The sequence below is a fragment of the Sciurus carolinensis genome, chromosome 3 (genome assembly GCF_902686445.1).
Source record: "Sciurus carolinensis chromosome 3, mSciCar1.2, whole genome shotgun sequence".
NCBI lineage: Eukaryota > Metazoa > Chordata > Mammalia > Rodentia > Sciuridae > Sciurus > Sciurus carolinensis.
The window spans coordinates 3230843-3251084 of NC_062215.1; the positions used below are offsets into that span (position 1 = coordinate 3230843).

At 54.4% G+C, this 20242-nt stretch overlaps 1 protein-coding gene across 1 annotated transcript; it reads left to right on the forward strand.

Moving 5' to 3' along the window:
• Positions 1 to 4884: 4884 nt before the first annotated feature.
• On the forward strand, positions 4885 to 19797 carry Cant1 (calcium activated nucleotidase 1). Its single transcript, XM_047547165.1, is given in 5 exon segments — positions 4885 to 5025; positions 14143 to 14795; positions 16684 to 16887; positions 17692 to 17793; positions 17796 to 19797. Coding segments are annotated over 4 exon segments (1203 nt in total). The 5' UTR covers positions 4885 to 5025; positions 14143 to 14164; the 3' UTR covers positions 18062 to 19797.
• The last annotated feature ends 445 nt before the right edge of the window (positions 19798 to 20242 follow it).

A 20242-nucleotide genomic window follows, 5' to 3' on the forward strand; every position in this document is an offset into this window, starting at 1 on the left:
TACAGCCTCCTGGGACTCTTGTGGGCTGGAAACTCCCTACATGCAATGGGAAAGCTCCTTGTTGCCCTTCCCATGAGCCTCCACTTAGTGAAGGCCTGGGCCAATACCAAAATTCACAAAGCTCAGCACACAGTTCAAAAAAGACGTAGAAGATGGAAGAGTTGATCTTTCTCTTTCCTCCATGCAAGATGGCTCTGGTGTTGAAGAACTGAAAGACACTTGTCTGGAACATGATTCCAAGACACGAGGTTGAAGGCCCCACATGCTGCAACTCAGAAACACAACAGATGGTGATCCCTGTCTGCAGCTGGCTCATCTGGACAGGAGGCTCTGAGTCCCAGATCTGCATCTTATGCTGACCCAGCCTGGAGGTGCAGAGAACCTTGGGGGGCCTTAGTCTCCTTCCCTATTATGCAAAGATGGGCCCAGGGTTTCTGAACTGGAACCAACTAGACCACTTGTGTTCAGAGTAAGCCACAAAAGTCACAAAGCACCTCACACCAGGGGGCTTTAGGCAGCGTGCTTCCCAAACACTGGGAATATTCTGCGGTGGGATAAATGAAGGCCGTTTATAGCCTCACAATAGCTCAAGTCACATTGTTCTATCACATTTGTGACACACTTAGAAGGAAAATCAAGTTTTCAGAGCTTTTTGTATTGGGGGTTTGGGATAAGCAATTATGAACCTGCAGTTTCTCTCGCAATGAATAAAAAAGATGGGTGAGGCAGACACAAAGTGCTAGAATGTTCATAGTAATTATCGTTATTATCACCTTAATCTTCTTTTCCTCCTTTTGGGATGAGCCCCCACATTTCCCAAGAGATTAGAAAAGGGATTACTCATCTTCCTTGAGGCAGAAAGAAGGGGGGGGGGTGTGCAGCTGATATTAAATGTAGCAAAATGAGCCCAGGGCTTCCCAGGCTATTTGTGTGAGACAGCCGGCTCAGAGGCATGGGAAATTCCAAGGAATAGGAACCCAGGCTGAAAGTATCAGGAGGTGCCATGGTGATCCACAGCCGAAGCCGACAGGCAAACAGGCAAAGACGAGGCCAGCTCCCGAAGAACACAGCCAGGCCCCGTGAAGGAAGCCGGCAGCGTGCCACACCGGAGGGCTGCCCTTTGCCCCCAGTATCGTTTCTGCTTTACGATTGTAAGTCGGAGAAGCAGCAAATTTGGCAAGTGTGCACGCTCTTGCAGACGGCCAGACTTTCTTTCATCCCCGGCCGTGAATGCCCCAAGCAGTTAGAACCAGAACGTTCTCAGCATAGCAAACACCTTCCTGCGGGTGCTCGGACAAGAGGCAGGGCAAACGAAAACAGAACAAACCAAAACCAAAACCCACAGCAGCGGTGCCGGGGCAGACTGCGTCAGCCCTGGGGTGCAGGTCAGAAGTCATAGGCAGCCACAACACCCAGACCCCGCTGAGACCTCCTTGGGTCCCCAGATGAGCCAGACACACCAAGCACACCCTGGAATTCCCTGGGAGCTGCACCTACACGTGTGGGCCAAGGCCCTACAGATTTCCTGGATGTTCCCAAACAGCCCCCCTTCCTCAGACCAGGGCTGTTTGTGGGATGAGGTCCCAGAGACTCATGGAGGAACATTTCCTGGAACCCCTGGTGGAGGAGGCAGCACATTCTGTGCCCTTCCCTACTTGGCAGTTCTTCCCCCTCCCGGGCCATGTCATCATTCCTTGCTGTGTCTGTTTTCCCATCACTGGAAAAAGCTGTGTTGAAGACTGTAAGCACTGGGTTCCCGATAAGCAGAGGGCATCATTAGTGGTATCGTGATTTTTCCCACCACAGCCCTCACATCCTGCCCTTCCAGCTATTTTGGGTCAGGCTGCCCAGTTACCCCACAAAGACAGAGACTGGAATTATAAACTTTTTTGAATTCCATTCCCAAGGGCTCCAATTGGTGGTGACCCACTGCCAAGGGGTGGGGGTGGGGAGAGCCTCCATGGAGACTTGGAGAAGTTGCTGAGATAGAAAAGTAGAAACTTGGCAGCCAGATCCAGCCTCCTGGCCAGCAGCCCACGCTTGTGGCTCCTGGACAGCGCTGCCCCTATTCTGGGAGGCTTGGGCAGGTGGAGATCAGGATTGATAGCTGCAAAGAAAGACCAGGTTAATCTGCTTCTTTATGGGCCTCAAACCTGGAGGAAACCACAAGCTAGAGGGCCCTCCCTCCCTAAGGAGGCTCCCGAGGTCAGCAGTGGTGAGAAACTACACTTGCAGTCTTGCTTTTGTCATTTATATGCCTTCCAACTGTAATCAATCCACTTAATTTCCCTAAACCTCAGTTTCTCCATCTCTAACCCTATACTCCCCTATTTTGGTAATGAATGCTTTCAGTTAGACACAGGCTTAGACAGAACAATGACATAATAGTCTATTCCGTAAGATAAAGTGAGAGGGCCCCCTGGCGGCCAGCACAGCCCTAAGTACTAAATTGTGGAAGGACTGTGAATGAATGAATGCTTGTGAAGACTGTGTCTCAGAAACCAAAGAAGAGAAGGACCCAGTGAGTTGGAGGCTAAGAACACGAAACCACCAGATACGGTGCTTTGGCATGCTGCATGCTTTGCAGGAGATGCAAGGCCTCTGAAGCAGCATAGAAACAGTCTCTATGGCCTTCAGCCCCTCTCTCCCTGGGGCCGTCATGGAAACTAGAATCCTTCTGCCCCGAAGTCAACCATAACACCTAGAACTATGGCTCTGAAGCACACCATAAAGAAGTTCTCTGATCTACCTTGTCTATGGGGGGGTCATATGACCTTCATTCCAGAAGGGGTCCTGCCCCACTTTGAGAAGGAAGGAACACTGCAGAGGGGTCCAGAAGGAGCTGAACAAAAGCTCTGTCGGGTTCCCCTCCTGGTCTGTCCCCACTAGGTCACACACTCCAGAGAAACTACATTGTGAAATTGTACACTCCTGGGCCATGATCTGCTGGGCAAGGAACATCATGTCTTTCTGCCCCTACAGAAATTATGGTAAATTCTCTAATGACACAAAGACAAAAATGGAAACCTAATTGTGTCACTGTTGACCTCAAGAGCAGCAATTTCACAACACAGTTTCTCTGGAGTGTGTGTTCACTCCCAGCATGCAAATACCATTTAAAACCCAGGACATTTGTGTTCAAATCACAGGACATCCCCTGAGGCACTGCTGCCATATAAAAAGATCACAGGTATCCTGAATGAGCTCATGGGGGCCTGGTAAAGTAAATTACAGCGTCATCGCACAGCAGAATGCCACACAACTGATTAAGAGAACGACGTGGCTCTCTCCACAGTGAGTTGGAACCATCCCAAGCTGTAATGTGAAGTGAAAAACCAAAGCACACTGAAAAACAGCAAAGAACTGAATAAATGGAAAGGCGAACTTGGTCTTGGGCAGAAAACTTCACATCATACAAACCTCAGGTTCCTCCCAATTTATCTACAGACTCAAAACAAAATACTGAAAATCCCAAATAGTTGAGGGTGGGGCGACAAGTTCTACAACATACAAAGACTTATAATGAGAGGACAATGAAGTGGCATTGGAGCAGATATGAAATATCAATACAAAATAAGAGTCTCCAAACTGTGTGCACTGAAACTTGATCAATGACAAAATTGGCATTGCCTGCCTATTAATGGGGCAAAGGATGGATTATTTCCTAAAAACAGCACTGAGATGTTAAAGCATCCACAGAAGAATAAATGGTTTTTAAAAATGTAAGAAAAGATACAATTATCACAGTAATCAGGCAAAGAGAAGATATTTAATATCTGTGGAACAACTTCATCTGTCATCCAATACAGTTCAATTTTGTTTTTAAAGGTTAAAATAGGTAGAACAATATAGTTTCATACCTATATGCCAAAAACAATTAAGTAAGGCTAGAAAATGATCAACATAACATTCTGGATCATGGCTACCTCTGGAGGGTGGAAGGGGGTTGGGAATGGGAAGGATTTGGAGAACTTTAAAGATAATAGAAACAATGTGTCATTTCGTAAGCTGGGATGCATATGTAGATATCATAGTAATTAAAGATTTGGATAATTTACAATAACAATCTATACAATGTGTTGGAACTCAGTTTAGCATGACATCAATGAATTCAAGAAAGATTTGTAGGCTCCCTTCTGTACATTTTCTTCCTTTCCTTTTTTTTTTTTTAAGGTAATTTAACGGGCTGGGGGTGCAGCTCGGTAAGTAAGCACTTCCCTAGTATGCGAGAAGCCCTGGGTTCAATCCCCAGACGTGGAGGCGAGGGGGGCGTCGCTGTCACTTGAAAAATAAACGGTTTTAAACAGGTAATTTAGTGTTAATGTGTTCAGGACCTGTGTACCATAAAGCACCTCCCAGGGCAATCACGTGAAACTAGCAGCAGCCCTCGCCTCCGGGCAGGGAGGCAGATCAGGGGCGCGCCCTCCACGGTGCACCAGGCCTCTTCCCGATGCCTCAAAGGCTGTGCTGCAGATTCGGGCCAGGCGGGGGCGGAAGAGAGGGGCGTCCGGCACCCTCCCGCGGGAGCGCAGGGGACACCGCCCAGGCCCGCTCCCGGAGACCTCCCGGGTCCTGGAGGCGGGAGCCGGCCCGCTGCACAGCGCGCAGAGGGCCTCCCTGAAGGCGACCGCAAAGGCTGGGTCGGGAGGACCCGGGCCAGGGCCCCTCGAGGGGCAGGAGAACGACGGCCCTGGAGCCTTGGCCTCCCCACCCGTAGGCCAGCGTCACCGGCCGCGCTGTGGTGGGGCCTGCGGGGACGCACCGCAGCCGCACACCTCAACTTCGCTCCCGGCTGCCTGGCGCGCAGGCGCACAGCAAAGGCTGCCGGGAGCATGTGGCCGGGCGGGACGGGGAGACACGCAGGCGCAGAGCAGTGGCCGCCGGGAGCGCGCGGCCGAGCCGAGCGGCGCAGGCGCAAAGCAGAGGCTGCCGGGAACGCGCGGCCGGGCGGAAGTGGCCGCCCGCCCGTCCGGCCCTGCGCAGCGAGGCGGCCGCCCGCGGGCACTGGAGCCAGGCCCGCAGCCGGTGAGTGACGGCGCGCCCGCGGGCCGGCGCCCTTGGTCGCCGCGGCGCGGAGCCTGCTGCCGCCCCGACCCAGCCGCGGCCCGGCCCTGGCCCCGCAGGCTCCCTGCGCGAGCGGGGCCCTGACCCACAGCCTGCGGGCGGACACGTTCCCCTCCGACTGGTGTGCACTGCCCTCCCCGTCGGACTGGTGGGAGGCCTGCCCCGCTCGCACGGGGGGCCTGCCCCGGGGACGTCCCCTTCCCGCTCTCGCCACCCCGAGTACAGGCGGCCCGCTCCGGCCTGTGCAGCGCCCCTCCAGACTGATGGGATGACCCGCCTTCCCGCCTCTCCCCACCTGTCAGGCCGCCTTCCTGCTCTGCCCCAGCCCTTGCTCTCCTTGCCGGTACCCAAGACCCAGCCTTGCTCTAGACAGCACGTCTCACTCCATCTTTTACTAGCAAACTATCCTCCCTCCCCCTCGGTCTAGTCTGATCTCCCATCCCTGGGGACTGGCACCCCATTTCCCTTTCTTGTTGCTTGGTACCTTTGCTTCTCCTCTCTGAACAGTCCTTATTGCCCTCTGTTCCAAGGTCTGACCCAGGGCAACCGTGATCGCTCTTCCATCCACCTCCCAGCAAACTCTTTTTCTCCCAATCACCTTCCCCCATTTAGTGAACCCAGGAAAACTAGTTTTTTAGCACGGCCAGCTCCGTTTCTCTTTCCCTTCTCAGGATTTACTTGACATTTTTTCCCATCATGTTCTCAACAAAGTACAGGATTGGAACCTGAGTCTGCTGGTGTCAATGGGACCTAACTGGCCCAAAACTTGAGAAAAGCACCAGATCTCAGAAGGACCTGTGACAAGGGAGCATGTGCTTCAGTCCTGAAGGAGCTGAGTTGGTAGCTCCTCCCTGTCGTGAGGATCTTTGACCATCTTCCTGGTCTGGGGTGTAGACCCTTCTTCTAGCCCCTCCCTAGGTCTCAGCATAACAATTCAGCTGGAACCTTTTGGCATGGTGGTCTCCCTGGCGCCCCTCCCTGCTGGCCTCAATGAGCCTTCTCTGTGTCCCCAAAAGCCCTGTGGAAAGCACATTGGAGGAGCCAGGCTGCTGTTACCTGGATGAGGCAGGGGTTTCCTGTCACATGTGACCCATTGTGTCCTCAGGGAGAGGACTCAGGTGAAGCATAGATTTCTCTAGGCATTGTCCCAAAGCCACCACAACAGTCTAGTATTCTAGGTCTGTTACTTTTTTTCTTGTCCAAATTGACCTGATGCTCAAAGTTGATGTTACATCAGAAGCGGTAAACAAAATCATAATCTTGCAACTGAATAGGACCACTGGGTGTCCCTCGGTGGAGGTGTAGATCTTATCACTTGATACCTTCTGTTAGCCAGAAGTCCCTTTCTTCCTTCCACAGCTATACCTGGGTTTTCACAGCCCATAGCAACTCAGTAGAATGTGTTGGTTTAAGCTCTTGGTACTCTAAAACATCCTTGCCCATCGGCTTATCTGTGCACCTGACATGTCACACTTTCCTGAGCACAGGGGTGGTGAGGAGAGTCCCAGGATGCAAGGGGAGAAGTTGTCCTTGCCCTGGTGGTGTTTATGTGGCCGCACATATGGGTCCCCAAGAATACACATGGGCCAGTCACCTCCATCTGAGAGCATCCTGCATAGTGAGGGTGGTCCTCCCAGCAGCTGCACGAGGTGGTGTGCAGATGCTTCAGTGTGCTGTCAGAACAGAAGAACTGGGATCTGCAGCTGTGGTCCAGAGTGTGAAGTGGGTCATTGCCACAGGGAAGTCTTTTCTCTCTGGAATGGTACCAGGATGTGGTGGGACAGTGCACTTTGCTGTTGAGATTTCCCCAGAAGCTTGTGTTAAATGCCAACATTAAGGGAATTTAAAACTTTTGCACTGACTTTTAAGAACTTTTATGTTGCTTTTCCTTTTCGTTAAGTCAAGGTGTTGGTTAGGAAAAAACAATCTTGATAGTAGAGAAATCTGTTTGATAAGGCATTCATTTTCCTCTTTTGGTTCACACTTCTTTTAAATCTTCATTATTTCTGTATAAGAAGTTCAGGAGTTTAGTGGATCCCACAGCTCCTGGTTTCCAATCAGGCACTGTCACGGTGCCTTTGAAAGGCGCTGTGGGAAATCAGAAGGAGCTTACATCTGGCTCCAGACAGAGCAGTTGTGACCGAGCATCGAAGTGCCCATGAGTGGAATGGGCCAAGTGGAGTGGCTCCAAGGATCTACTGCCCGCCTGTCCCAGCAGCCCTCACTGAGGGAAGTGTGAGGGTGCAACTGGACTGTCTGTGGAAGTGACCTGTGATTTGGGTCCATCCAGACTGTTGTTTCCCCTGCATTTTCAGGCATTCTGGGAAAGTGGAGGATAGAGTTGTTTGGGGTTTCTCAGCAGGGTTGGGTAACTCTTGAAGTGATATAAATTAAGCAAATATAGTCATATTGTGATGCAGAAATGCAAACTGTAGAGGTTTTGAAGCTGTAGGTATGAATAGTACTGTCCCCCAAGATGGCCACTCCCTAACCCCAGCCTATGAATATGCTAAGTTACAGGCAGAGGAGAATTAAGGTTACTGATCTCCTGCCTGGAAACTGGGAGGTTATCTTGCATTTTCCCTTCAGGCCCAACATGATCTTAGGCTTTATAAAGTGGAAGAGGGAGGTAGAAGAGTAAGAGAAAAGTGACAGCAGAAGGGTACCAGGAATATCACGTGACTGGCTTCAAAGGAGCCACGAGGCAAGGAACAGGCAGCCCCTGGAAGCTGGAAGAGGCCAGGAAGTGGATTGTCCCCAAGAGCCTGGAAAAGGAACCAGCCCTTGATTATAGCCCAGTGAGACCCTTGTGAGTTTTGTGATATTTAAATTGCTGAGTCTGTAGTAATTAGTTAAAACAGCCATGTAAACTAACACATTGCTCATAAGTTGACTTAAAAAATAAAGACCGAACTGGATACAGCAGCACACTCCTGTAAGGCCAGCATCTTAGGAGGCTGAGACAGGAGGATCCTGAGTTTGAAATCAGCCTCAGAAACTTAGCAAGGACTTAAGCAACTTAGACCTTGTCTGTAAATAAAACATATTTAAAGGGTGGGGATGTGCTCAGTGGTTAAGCACCCCTAGGTTCAATCCCCAGTACTAAAAACAAAAACCAAGGCTGAATACAAGCTCTCCTGAACTGATGCAAGCTGATGCAGAAACCAGGGTCCTACCTAAGTGCAGGACCCTGGTTGATGGGTGGAGGTGAAGTCGGAAGTCCCCAACGTCGGTGCCTGTGAGGAGCAGGCGGCCTCAGCAGTCCCTAAAGTCGTCACTCGCTTTCTTATTTCTTCATGCCTCCCTTCTGTCCAGAATTGAAATGAAGGCTCAAGGACGGAGGAGCTTAAGCGTCCCTTTCTCTGAGACCTGCCATCTGGCATTCTCACCAGAGGGTGCTGGAGTGAAGCCCTTGGCTTTTGTCTTTGCTGCACTGAAGAGTCTGTGGGTCGCTGGGCTTTGCTCTTTACTGTCCGTCCAGGAAACAACTCTTAGCATTGAGCTGAGCTGCTCCAAGGCCTGCCTGCTGTCTGGGTGGAAGGGAAGGAAGGAAGGGAAGATGGCTCCTCTGCAGGAGCCAGGGGCTAGGAGACCTGCCACCCAGGGCTGTCCCCGCCCTGCCTGCATCCTGAGAGGGAGGAGTCTGCTCTGACAGTGCCTTAAACCTGTTTGGTCTGCCACCAGTCCCATTCCACTTCTGAAGGAGTAGACTGCCTGCTGTCTGCTGTGTGGGCACCCCTGCTCCCTCTGCGTGGTGGTGGAGAGAGGGTGCTGGCCTGGGTAGCCATGGAGGTAGGTGCCTTCTGAGCCTCGGCTCTGCCTGGCAGTGGAGGAGCTACTCATTCCCGGGATAGCGACACAGTCTGGAGTGGCCTCCTGAGTGAGCTCAGAGAAGAACACCCTCCTTCCTTTTTTGCTTGTACCCATGCCATCTAGAAAGGTCCTTTTTTGAGGAGACAGACAGATGTGTCTGCCACTGCTAAGCCTTGCTGTTTCTGGCTCTTTCTGTAGAGGAACCAGAAATGCTTGAATGTTGGTGAGCTTTTCTCAGTGCCTGCCTAGAAAAGGGTGGAGAGGAGTCAGGACCCAGAGCCTCTGAGGTAGCTGGTGCTTCCGATTGCTCTTTGCAGGGAGCATGGTCCACAAGTAGAAGCTGGGTAGCAGGGGTGTGGTCCCCTAAGGCTTCTGAGCCTGGGCGGACACCTGTTTGCAGGCCCCTGCCAGGTGCACTGGGCTGGCCCAGGAACCTGTGATTTTTACTGCGGCCCTTGGTTCTTTTTTTCCTTATCAAAATATTATGCTGCAAGAGGAGTTTACAAACTTCTCGTCACCCTCAAGGGTGCAAGGAGGACAGGCTCAGGTCCTTTCTCTGGGACCAACTTTGTCCACTTGTCTTTGATCTGCCCTGGCTTCTGTTGCTGGTGGTTGACAAAAGACATGCCTGTGTACCTTTTAAACGGAAGCCGAAGCCCTAGAAGCTCTGGCTGTGTGGCCTGGGCAGCCAGGCAAGACAGCCAGCAGTCAGCCTCCGGGAGAACCCAGTGCGGGTCCTGGAGAACAGAGAGAGGGAGCTGCTGTGAAACTTCCTTTTCTGCAAAATAAAGGCAACTCCTGGGGTGCCAAAGAAGAGAAGAAGACCAAGGGAAGATGCTCTGGAGGTCTGGGAATTTTCCTTGAAGGCAGGTGGCTTTCTGCTGTCTCTCAAAGCAAAGGTTCCCTGCTCTAACCAAAGAGCCCAGGGGCTCTTTGTGTCCCAGGGGCTCCTGCCCATCTGGGACTCAACCAGGGGTCTACATGCTGAGGCAGAGCCGCCCTCCGGGAGCTCAACATGATATGGAGTGACCATCTGAACAGGCTGTGGTGTGCGGTGTGCTGGTGCACAAAGAATGCTGGGGGGGGTCTTCCTTTCCTAGGTGCCCTAGCAGGTGACACACTTGGTGACTTAAGGAAGCACACACTTTTTCTCTCAAGGTCATGGAGACTGAGTAACCAGAGAACTTGAAACCAGTATCAGTGTCACTGGGTCAAAATCAAGGTGTCCCCAGGGCTGCACGCCTTCAGAAAGCTCTAGAGGAGAATCCATTCCTTGTCCTTCCAGCTTCTGGGGGCCCCAGGCGTTCCTTGGTTTGTGGCCACATCACCCTGCCTCTGTGGTCACATGGCCTTCTCTTCTATCCACATCAATTTCCTGCCTGCCTTTTATTAGAAGACACTGATTGCATTTAGGGCCCACCTGGACAGCCTTCCCACCTCAAGATCTTTAACCACATCTCCAAAGTCTGCATTGCCATAGAAGGTCACTGTCCTAGGTTCTTGGGTATCTTGGGGCCAGTATCAGCTTCCTACAGAAGGGGGGTCATGTAGAGGAACACTCACCATAGACACGGGGCAGGGGAGGAGGGGACAGGGAAGTGGGGCTATCTTGGCACTTCCAGGGAGTCCATGGGTGGTTCCTTGTGGACAGAGAAGACCAGCATCCCAGGTAGAGGAACAACCTGAGTGGGGGCCTAGACGCCTGGAGTCTGGAATTATAAATAATTCTGTGCTGTGCAGGTAAGAGAACTCATGGGAGGTTAGGCCCAAAGACCCAGGCCTTCCCTACAGACTGAAGCAGGTAAGAGGTGCTTTTCAGAAGAGTGGCAGTCAGGTTTGGCAGTCCTCTCCCTTCAGCTTGGCACTAGGAAGGAAACGGAGGCTGAGAAAAGGAAGTCCCTTGTCTGAGGTCTCAAAACTGGAAATGGCAGAGCCAGAGTTCTAGGCCATTGGGAGCCCTTTGAGGTCATCAGGGTAAGAGGACTAGGCAGAGTGAGGACAGGGAGCAGCGAGTAGACCTGGTTCCTGCCTGGGTGTGTGGCAGGAACCAGGTGCTGTTACTCCAGGGTGGCCCTGAGGGTTGGGCCTGTCCTTACCCAGAAGAGTAAGTTCCTACCGTGGAACCTGGAATGGCCTGCAGTTCAGGAGGGGGTGTAGGCCACAGGGGTGCAGGGCCTTCCTTGCAGAGGTGTGGAGCTCTGGGAGAGCCACAGGATAAGGTGGTGACACTGAGCTTGTACACTTGGCAGAGAAGGGGGCCAGCAGAGAGGCCACTGACTTTAGGAGGGACAGAGTACCGAGGGGCACAGATAACATGCAGGAAGTGCAGATCCAGGTGTGGAGCCCCTGGAGGAAGAGGGAGCGGTGTGTGTGGGTGCTCTTCTGAGATGGTGAGCAAGGGGCTGGGAAGGATTTGTCTTCCTTCATGGCTTGCAGACCTGCTGTCGCCAGCTACAGTTCAGGGTTTGCTGTCAGGTGAATGGAGTCTGAAGGGTAAATGGTGAGTGAGGTGAAACCAGAGGAGGCAGCAGTGCCCAGCCTGCTGGGGGACTGAGCCTGAGTGGCAGTGGAAACCCTTTTCCCGGACACAAAGCATAGGGGTGTGCGCCGCGCCCAGGCCTCAGCTGCTGCAGGTGGCACAGGGGCTGCTGGGAGCAGTGAACTGGAATTTTGACAAGAATGGTGGAGGTGTGGGTGGTGACACGGGTGAGGAGAGCCAGTGCCTGCAAGGGCTCCAGGGCCAAGGAGGACGACATCCAGTGTGTGACATTGGGCTCTGTCTACCCTGGACCTACAGCTCAGACGTGGCAGCTAAACAGGTCACATATCAGGGACTTGATCTCAGGCTGAGTTTGTAAGATGACTCAGTTGGTGGCACAAAGGGGACAGGGTATTGAGGGACTGTTAAGACATTTAGTTTTCATTCCTCTGGCAAATGTGCACCAAGTTTCTATTAGCTGCCCAGTGGTGGGCTGAGTGCGGGGGACAGCAGGCAAGTCCCTGCAGAGTTCAAGGCAGAGCAAGAGCAATTGCATAAGGCCCATAGGTGGTGGAGGGCAGGAGGGACACAGTCTTTCCGCGGAATAGACATTGAGAAAATCCTCCAGATGGAAGCGAACTAGCCACACAAAGAGCAGGACCATAGTGTTCCAGGCCAGGGAAGCCAGCTCTGCCCAGGGAGGAGGGCTCTGTAGTCAGGGGACTGAAGGAGACTGGCATGGCTGTAGTGGGCAAGCAGGGGAGGTGGTGGAGGGCCGGAAGGGCCGGACTGGGGGCTGTATTACTGCAGTGGGGAAACCCAAAGATCCCACAGGCTGTGGTGCTGGCTGCTGGGTGGCAGAGGGTTGCCAGAGAGGATAGTGGCTGCAGAGGGACTGAAGGAGGTTGTTGGCATGGTTTAGTGAGGGCTGAGCCTAGAAATGGACAGGGTCCAGTGGATAGGAGGCCAGCTTTGAATGATTGGCGCTGCCAGTGGGCTTTGAGAAGGAAAAGGGAGGGATCAAGGCCACTTAGGATTTTTGTGGTGGTTTATAACTTTTTGTTGAAGTATGATATCCACACAGGAAAGTGCACCTCCTAGCTTTTGGTAAGAGTACTTGGCAGCTGTGACACGGAAGCCTTACCACCATGCCATTCCTGTGGGAAGACCGAGGAGGCTTGAGGGGAGAGGGCCTAGGACTTAAAAAGACGCGTTGGAAATACAGGCAACATTTTGCACAGGAGGTGAGGTGGAGGCATGCAGAGCTCAGTGGTCACATCCAGGGGAAGATCAAACACTGGGATTCATGGGCCTTGCCAGGGTTTGAAGCCCTAAGGTTGAGGGAGGGACAGGGAGAAGCAGAACCCAGTCAGAGCAGAAGCCCCCAGCACCAGGGATTCTAGCACCCAGGCAGGCAGGCCACAGTGACCACCCTGTGGTCATTGCCAAGAGGCCTGCCCTCTTGGTGAGGTGGTTACCATAACCCCTTGGGGCATGGAACCCTCTCCCACTTGCTCCAAGCAACAGACCCCATGCATACACTTTACTTTTGAACCTGACCCTGCAGGCTAAAACCCAAGACTGTCCACAGAGAGGATGGGAGATTCAGACTTCCATGTTGGGCAGTTGCTCTGTAAGTGGCCTTCAGCCTGGATGTGGGTGCCTCACATTTAGGTGTACTGGGGCCCCAGGTTCGCACAGAGCTGCTAGAGTCCCCAAGCCCTTCCCAGATGGTGCCTGGCGGTGAGAGCAGCATCTGCCCATGAACTCACATGTGTTTTGTTCCTTGTTTCCTTGAGGTAGCAGACAGGCTCCCTTGATCCAGAAGCGGGGTACTGAACTACTCTAAGTGAAGGGTGGAAGGGCCATAATAGCAGCCAGCTGTGTCCCCAGCAGGGCCAGGAGCAGCTTCTTGATGCCCAGTGTGACACTAGGCAACTGTCCTGGAGACAGGTGGCTCTCTCCAGGGAGGGGGGCAGTGTGTAGGTGCTGGCCTGGCACCTCTGTGGCCACGCCGAGCCATCACGCTGTGTGCCTGGAAGCAAGCAAGGCAGGGTGGTAAGGAGCCGCCATTCCTGCCCACCACCAGCACCCAACCCTGAGGTTTGCCTAGGGTGTGGCCCAGGAAGGGCCTGGGGCCTGGAGCCTGTGTACACACAGGCTGGGCTCCCAGCAGCAGAAGTGGCTCGGACTCTGTCCCTACAGTCATTGAAATCAGTAGAATGGCTCCAGGGAACAGTTGCTGTCAGCAGCACAGCAAATCAACAGGAAGTACTTCTGCCTGCCTCCCATCTGCTTTATTTTTAATATCACGGGGCTCGGCCCAAGAAGTAAAGCCTCATTCACCTACTGAGCCCCTGTCCTCTCTGTGCTGGGCACTGACTGGGAGCTGGGGATGCTGAGTTGGGCAGAAATGAGCAGTCCCACTGTGTAACATGGGGAGGGCTTAGAGGAGGTGACCTTTGGGTCTGTCCTCTCTATTGCCCTGCCCCTCCCCGACCCTGACTCCCTGCTCATTTCCCTTGGAGAGTCTACAAGACACCATCCCACCCAAAACCCCTCATTCTTGCTCATCTTTCTGTCTTGCCAGCTGGGACAGGGAGAGGGGATGATTTTTCTTCTAGAAAGACTTCATCTTACTGAATAAGAGCAAAGATTGCTGGAATCAGAGTCTGACCAAGCCATGAAAGCTTATTTCTTCTGGATAAGCCTGACTGCAACCGGGACACTGCCGAGACCATGTGTTTCTCACTTGCTGACCAGTGTCCTCTCTCCCTGGGGTGCAGGTTCCGCCTGGTGCTTAGTCTGATGCCCATCCAGCCCTCTGACCACCTGGAATGGAATGAGCCTATGCACTCCCTCCGGATAAGTGTGGGGGGACTTCCTGTGCTGGCGTCCATGACCAAGGCTGCAGACCCCCGCTTCCGCCCCCGCTGGAGGGTGATCCTGACATCCTTCGTGGGTGCTGCCCTCTTCTGGCTGCTGTACTCCCACCGCCCGGCCCCAGGCAGGTCCCTCACTCACAATGCACACAACTGGAGACTTGGCCAGATGCCTGCTGTCCACTACAATGACACCTACCCCCTGTCGGCCCCCCAGAGGACATCAGGCGGGCTTCGGTACCGCATTGCAGTCATTGCTGACCTGGACACAGAGTCCAAGGCCCAGGAGGAAAACACCTGGTTCAGTTACTTGAAGAAGGGCTATCTGACCCTGTCGGACAGTGGGGACAAAGTGACTGTGGAGTGGGACAAAGACCATGGGATCCTAGAGTCCCACCTGGCAGAAAAGGGAAGGGGCATGGAGCTCTCCGATCTGGTCGTCTTTAATGGGAAACTTTACTCCGTGGACGACCGCACGGGGGTCATCTACCAGATCGAAGGCACCAAGGCTGTGCCCTGGGTGATTCTGTCCGATGGCGATGGGACCGTGGAGAAAGGTAAATGGAGCCGCTTTCTGTTTTCAGCTTGTTCTTTACAGGGTGCTGGGGAAGCTAACCCAGGGCCTTATGCATGCCAGGCAATGCTCTAACCCTGAGCCACATCCCAGGCCCTAAATGGAGCCACTTTCTATCAAGTCCTCATCAGGAACTGAGGGTGGCTGGCTCTCGTTTGGTTTGCAGTTGGAAAGTGATCCCTGTGCCTGGTAAAGTTTTCATATAGCCAGAAGTGGGGGGCTCTCACACCTACTCTGAGCCCCGTGCCCCCACCCTGAGCAGGAGCCATACGTCACGCCCAGCTGCTTCTAGAAGTCAAAACTTATCACTAGAGCCTGCCAGAGAGTGGGGCATTTCTTCCAGGATGAGTTGCAGGACCGTGTCACTTCTGCTTTTACTCCCTTGGAGACCATGTCCCTTAGTATATCTCCAGAGGCATCTGAGGACTGGGCTGGGACTCCACCCCCAGGTACCTTACCTTGAAAACCATGGCAGCCGGTGGTTCTGTGTGAGTGAGACTTTGAGCTTGCTGGAGCCGGGAGGCCGCTGCTGCCCTGCACTGCAGAAGTCTGCTTTGGGGCAGCATCTGCCGTCAGCCATGTTTGCAGAAAGGAGTCCCTGCTTCCACAGGGCAGGGGATAGAGCTGCCGGAGCTCTCATGCGGAGAAAGTACCCGAGGCTCTGAGGGTGTTGACCAGTCGGTGTTTGTCTGCCCCCGCAGATCTTTGGGGATCTGCCCCTTTTAGAAGGCTAAATGCCCTTGCAGGCTCTTTCAGGTCAAAGAAGGATTTGCTCTAACTGGGCCCACATGGTGCAGCCTGTCAGGCCTTCTTCCCGTGATGAAAGCCAGTGTTGCCCCCGGCTGGGCTGTTGGAGGGACCACATCTCCATGCAGGTATCAGAGGAAATGTTGGTTGCCCAATTTCCTGCTTCATGTCCATCAGGGTTTTAGGCCATCTTGTGTGGTTATGTTCTTCCTCTTGGATAAGGAAGACAGTAGGATCACAGGGCCTTTGGGACTGGCCTGTGTTCAGGTCGTCCAGAAGGGACTAAAGACCCAGTAAATGGAGCATCTTATCACAGATGTGGCTCAGACTGAGGATCACTGGGGCTGCCAGAATTCAGCAGGACCCCCGCGGGGTCTCCCAGAGAAGTCTCCCAGGAGTTGCTGCCCTCCGGTGCAGGGAGGCCTGGGGCTCCAGCTCCTTGGGGCTGAGAGGCTTGCAGGATATGTGAGGAGACAAGTTAGAAGCCAGGGTTAGGAACAGGTCAGAAGGTGCTAGAAGAGCAAAGGCTCCTGAGCCTGAACTGCGCTGCGACCTTCAAAGTCAGTCTCACATTAAGTGAGTCAGCCGAGAAAAAAACAAGTGCAGATCCTGAGCAGCACATCGAGATGTAGACGTCGCCCCACCCACAGACCCACACTGGGCTCTCAGGTGGGGCCTTCCAGGCCTGCACTTCTCCAGCATTTGCGAGTGGTCTCGGGCGAGGGAACAGCTGGAGGAGTCGGGAGCTAGGGGTCAGGAGAGGTTCAGGAGCATGGCCAGTTGGCCTTTGGGAGCTGAGGGGAGGGTGGAGCTGCAGTACAGGAGGGTTTCAAGCCCGCTAACAGACTTCCTGCGAGAATTGCCAAGGGAAAATGAGGAAAATGGAATCATCAGAGGACAGAGTTGGGGAGGTGGGTGCCAACTCTGGGACCCCCAGGTGTGGGGCTCTGCACAGGCTCCTGCCCCTGACTCTTGCCCAGTGAAATTCACATGCAGTGATTTCTGGTGTCTGAAGCTGCTGGGCCGCCGGGGTCTCCTGGCCTGACTGGCGGCAGCTCTTGCGGGCATGGGCCTTGGAGCGAGGGCTGGTGAGTCTCAGGCACGCCCTCCTCTCATTGCTTCAGGCTTCAAAGCCGAGTGGCTGGCAGTGAAGGATGAGCACCTGTACGTGGGCGGCCTGGGCAAGGAGTGGACCACCACCAACGGGGAGGTGATGAACGAGAACCCCGAGTGGGTGAAGGTGGTGGGCCACAGGGGCAGCGTGGACCACGAGAACTGGGTGTCCAGCTACAATGCTCTGAGGGCTGCTGCTGGGATCCGACCGCCAGGTAAGAAGCCGGCTCAGACGGGACCCCCACCGCGATCCTGCAGGTGCTGGGTCTCTGAGCTCCCAGGCACAGTAACGGTCCCTCCTGCTCAGGGTTCATCTTCTGTCTAGTCGCTTCCCTCAGGTCAGGGGATTCTGGGGCACAGGAGCCATTTTCTCTTTGTCCCTGCCTGGTCCTGACCGAGCATCTCCGCCGCGCCCACTGGTGCACACAGGAGCGGCCCTGGCTTGGGTGTCTTCATTCCCAAGGCTGGGACCGTGGGCCCTCCAGTGACGCAGGAGGAGGTGGGCAGCTCTGCCCGCCTTCCTTGGCCCCTTGTCAAGTGGTGTCAAGCAGCTCCAGGTACAGGAAGAATTGGGGGAGCAGAGAGCACCTCCTGAAAGTGCTCCTCGACCTGAAAGGGAGGCGCAAGCCTCCTCCACTTCCAGCCTGCCTCCCCTCTGTGGGTTCTTGCCACAGGTCAGGCTTGCCTCTGTTTCGTCCCCTCTGGGCTTTCTCTTTTCTGTGCCCCTCGATCAGCACCAAGGACCCAAAAGTAGAGACAGAATGCCTGGCAGAGGCTCATGGGCACCTGGGTCAGCAGCAGGGCCAGGCTACCAAAGGCTCAGAGCGGCGTTCACCGTCTGCTGTGCCTGCCTGTGCTGTCGCCAGCCACAGGTTGAAGTCCCCCCCACACTGGGAGATGTAGAGGAAGGATGGTGAGTTGCTGCTGCCGCTGCACAGGGCCCAGCACACCCTGAGGGGCGGGGCGGGAGGCGGGCCAGGCGTCCTTCCCACCTGTGTGCCTGTCTGTCCTGCGCCCAGGCTACCTCATTCATGAATCTGCCTGCTGGAGCGACACCCTGCAGCGCTGGTTCTTCCTGCCGCGCAGGGCCAGCCACGAGCGATGCAGCGAGAATGAGGACGAGCACAGGGCACCAACCTCCTCCTGAGCGTGGCCCAGGACTTTGGGGACATCTCCGTCAGCCGCGTTGGGGAGGTGGTCCCCACACACGGCTTCTCATCCTTCAAGTTCATCCCCAACACTGATGACCAGATCATTGTGGCCCTCAAGTCTGAAGAGGACACGGGGGTCATCGCCAGCTACATCATGGCCTTCACGCTTGACGGGCGTGTCCTCCTCCCAGAGACCAAGATCGGGAGTGTGAAGTACGAAGGAATAGAGTTCATATAGATTAAAACGCTCCCACGCCCAGCAAGGCAAAGGGGCGGCCTCGGGTTCTGTAAGCCCTGGAGGACAGCTCTTCTATCTTCTTCTCTTTGTAACCAAGAGGTGTGTGCCTGGCTTAGGGGTCTCCAGAGCAGGGGTTCAGTCCCGGGTCTGGAGCAGCCCGAGTTCAGTTCTGTGAGCAGCTGGGAGGCCTCCCCAGCCCCGGCCAGATCCCCGTTCTGCACTGCCTGCTGCTGTGGGGATGGATCGCTGCAGGCGCCTTGACCCGTCTCCAGGTTCTGCCACCCTCTCTTCCGTCTGGCCTCCCTTTCTTGCCTTTGCCTGTGTTCTCCATGTAAGCAGTGCTTCAGGAGCACCTGGGGCAGTTGAGCAGGTGCGCTGTCCTGGAAACCATGGTGAGTGCGAGGTGGGCCTGCCCACAAGGAGCTCCCGGCTACCCCTCATCTTCCTCTCAAACCCTGGCGTTCATTCTGTGTGCCCCAAAGACCCCTGGAAAGCCAATGTTTATACTGCAGAACGCATGGAGCATGGCGGCCTCTGGGAACACCTGCCTGCTGCTGATTAGCACCCTGCAAGGTTGCTCCCAGCCATCCCCACAGCCAGGGACCCTACTTCCTCCCTTCAGGAATGTTCTGTGGCTGTGTAGCACTGTGACATTTTAAAAATTATTAACTTATTTGACTAAAGTAGTTTCCTCTCTTATCAAACAGAATTACCAAATCTCATCCCACAGAGCAAAGTCACAGGGAATAAACTAACTGCCAGCAGCAGGAGATTGTCCCTAACAGCCACAGGCAACAAAGCCAGCTTGCAGTGCTAACAGAGCCCTGGCTCTCTACCGTCCTCCACAGCTCTCAGAAAGCCCCTGCCCTTCAGGACTCACAGATGACTTGAATGTTTCATTCCCTGACCCAGAGGCACCTAGGTTCTGGCAGGCCGACCACAGACCCTCCATCAGGCTGCTTTGTCCTGGAGATTGTCCTGCCATTTCCTGGGTCCTCCTGGCCTTCCTTTTCCTCCCTGGGGGAGTTTTGCGGCCTCCTGTCCATGGGAGCTTCACATAGACCTTGGCTCTTCCTTGGTCCCTGTTTTTTCTTCTCAGTGCTCCGGGGATGTTGGGGACAGGTTAGCAGGACTATGCCAGGAAGGGATGAGTCCATTCATCATGCCATCCCCGCCTGGCCACCTCACCCTGTGACATGCCCCAAAGCAGCACAGAGGCTCCATGGTGGGCGGGAGGACTCTTGGCTGCACCTGGCCCTGTGCTGACCCTCACAGACTTCTACTTGGAAACTGGGACAGCCACCAGGCAGGCTGTGGTGAGACCATCTTGCACAGATCGGTCCTCCTGCTGTAGGAGAAGCAGCAGAGCAAAGACACATGACTGAATGTGATGTTCTCCAGAGCTGGGCTTCCATGGGCACAGCCAGTGACCCCAGTCTCTTCTGCCTTTGCCTGGTGGACCTCTGAGCTGCCACCCTCATGAGCGTCAATGCCATTAGAGCTGTGTTATTTAAGACAGAATCAGAAAGTCCAGAGTCTGGGAAGTCACTGGCTTCAGACCCTCCTGATGTGCTCTGTGACCCCAAGCCCCAGGCCAGGCGTTTCACTGAGTGATTTTCAGAGATCTTGAAGCCAGCCTTTCCCTGTCCCTCTGTGTTCGCTGCTATCAGCGTGATGATTGTGTCCCTTCCCTTCGTCCATTTGTTTTATAACAATAAAGTGTCAGGGGAACTTGAGTGCTCATCTCCTGCTCTGTGCTGACCATGTCAAGATGCCCCCTGGGGCACCCTTCTCTCAGGAGCAGGACGGGGCCAGTCCGAGTCATGCCCCGGAGGCAGTCGGACAGGCACCTCCTGGCCTTGGAGACCTCTTGGGAAGGCGCAGCATCCAGGTGCTTCCTGGTCTGCGTGGGCTCCAGCATCAGAGGAACAGTGCCGAGAGCACAGGCTCCTGCTCAGGCCTGCTTGGTCCTTGCTTCCCTCCCTCCCTCCCTCCCTCCCCCCCCCGGCCCCCGTGTGCCTTCGGCCACGGCGGGTAGTGAGTGGATGTGCTAGTGAGTGGATGTGCGTGAGGGCTTCAAGTGGCCTGATGCCCCGTTGTGTATCCACATGAGGAGTCTGGGTGAGGAGGTGGTGCTCAGGTGAGAAGTCTGGGCTCTCCCGGAAGCCTGCATTCCCAAGG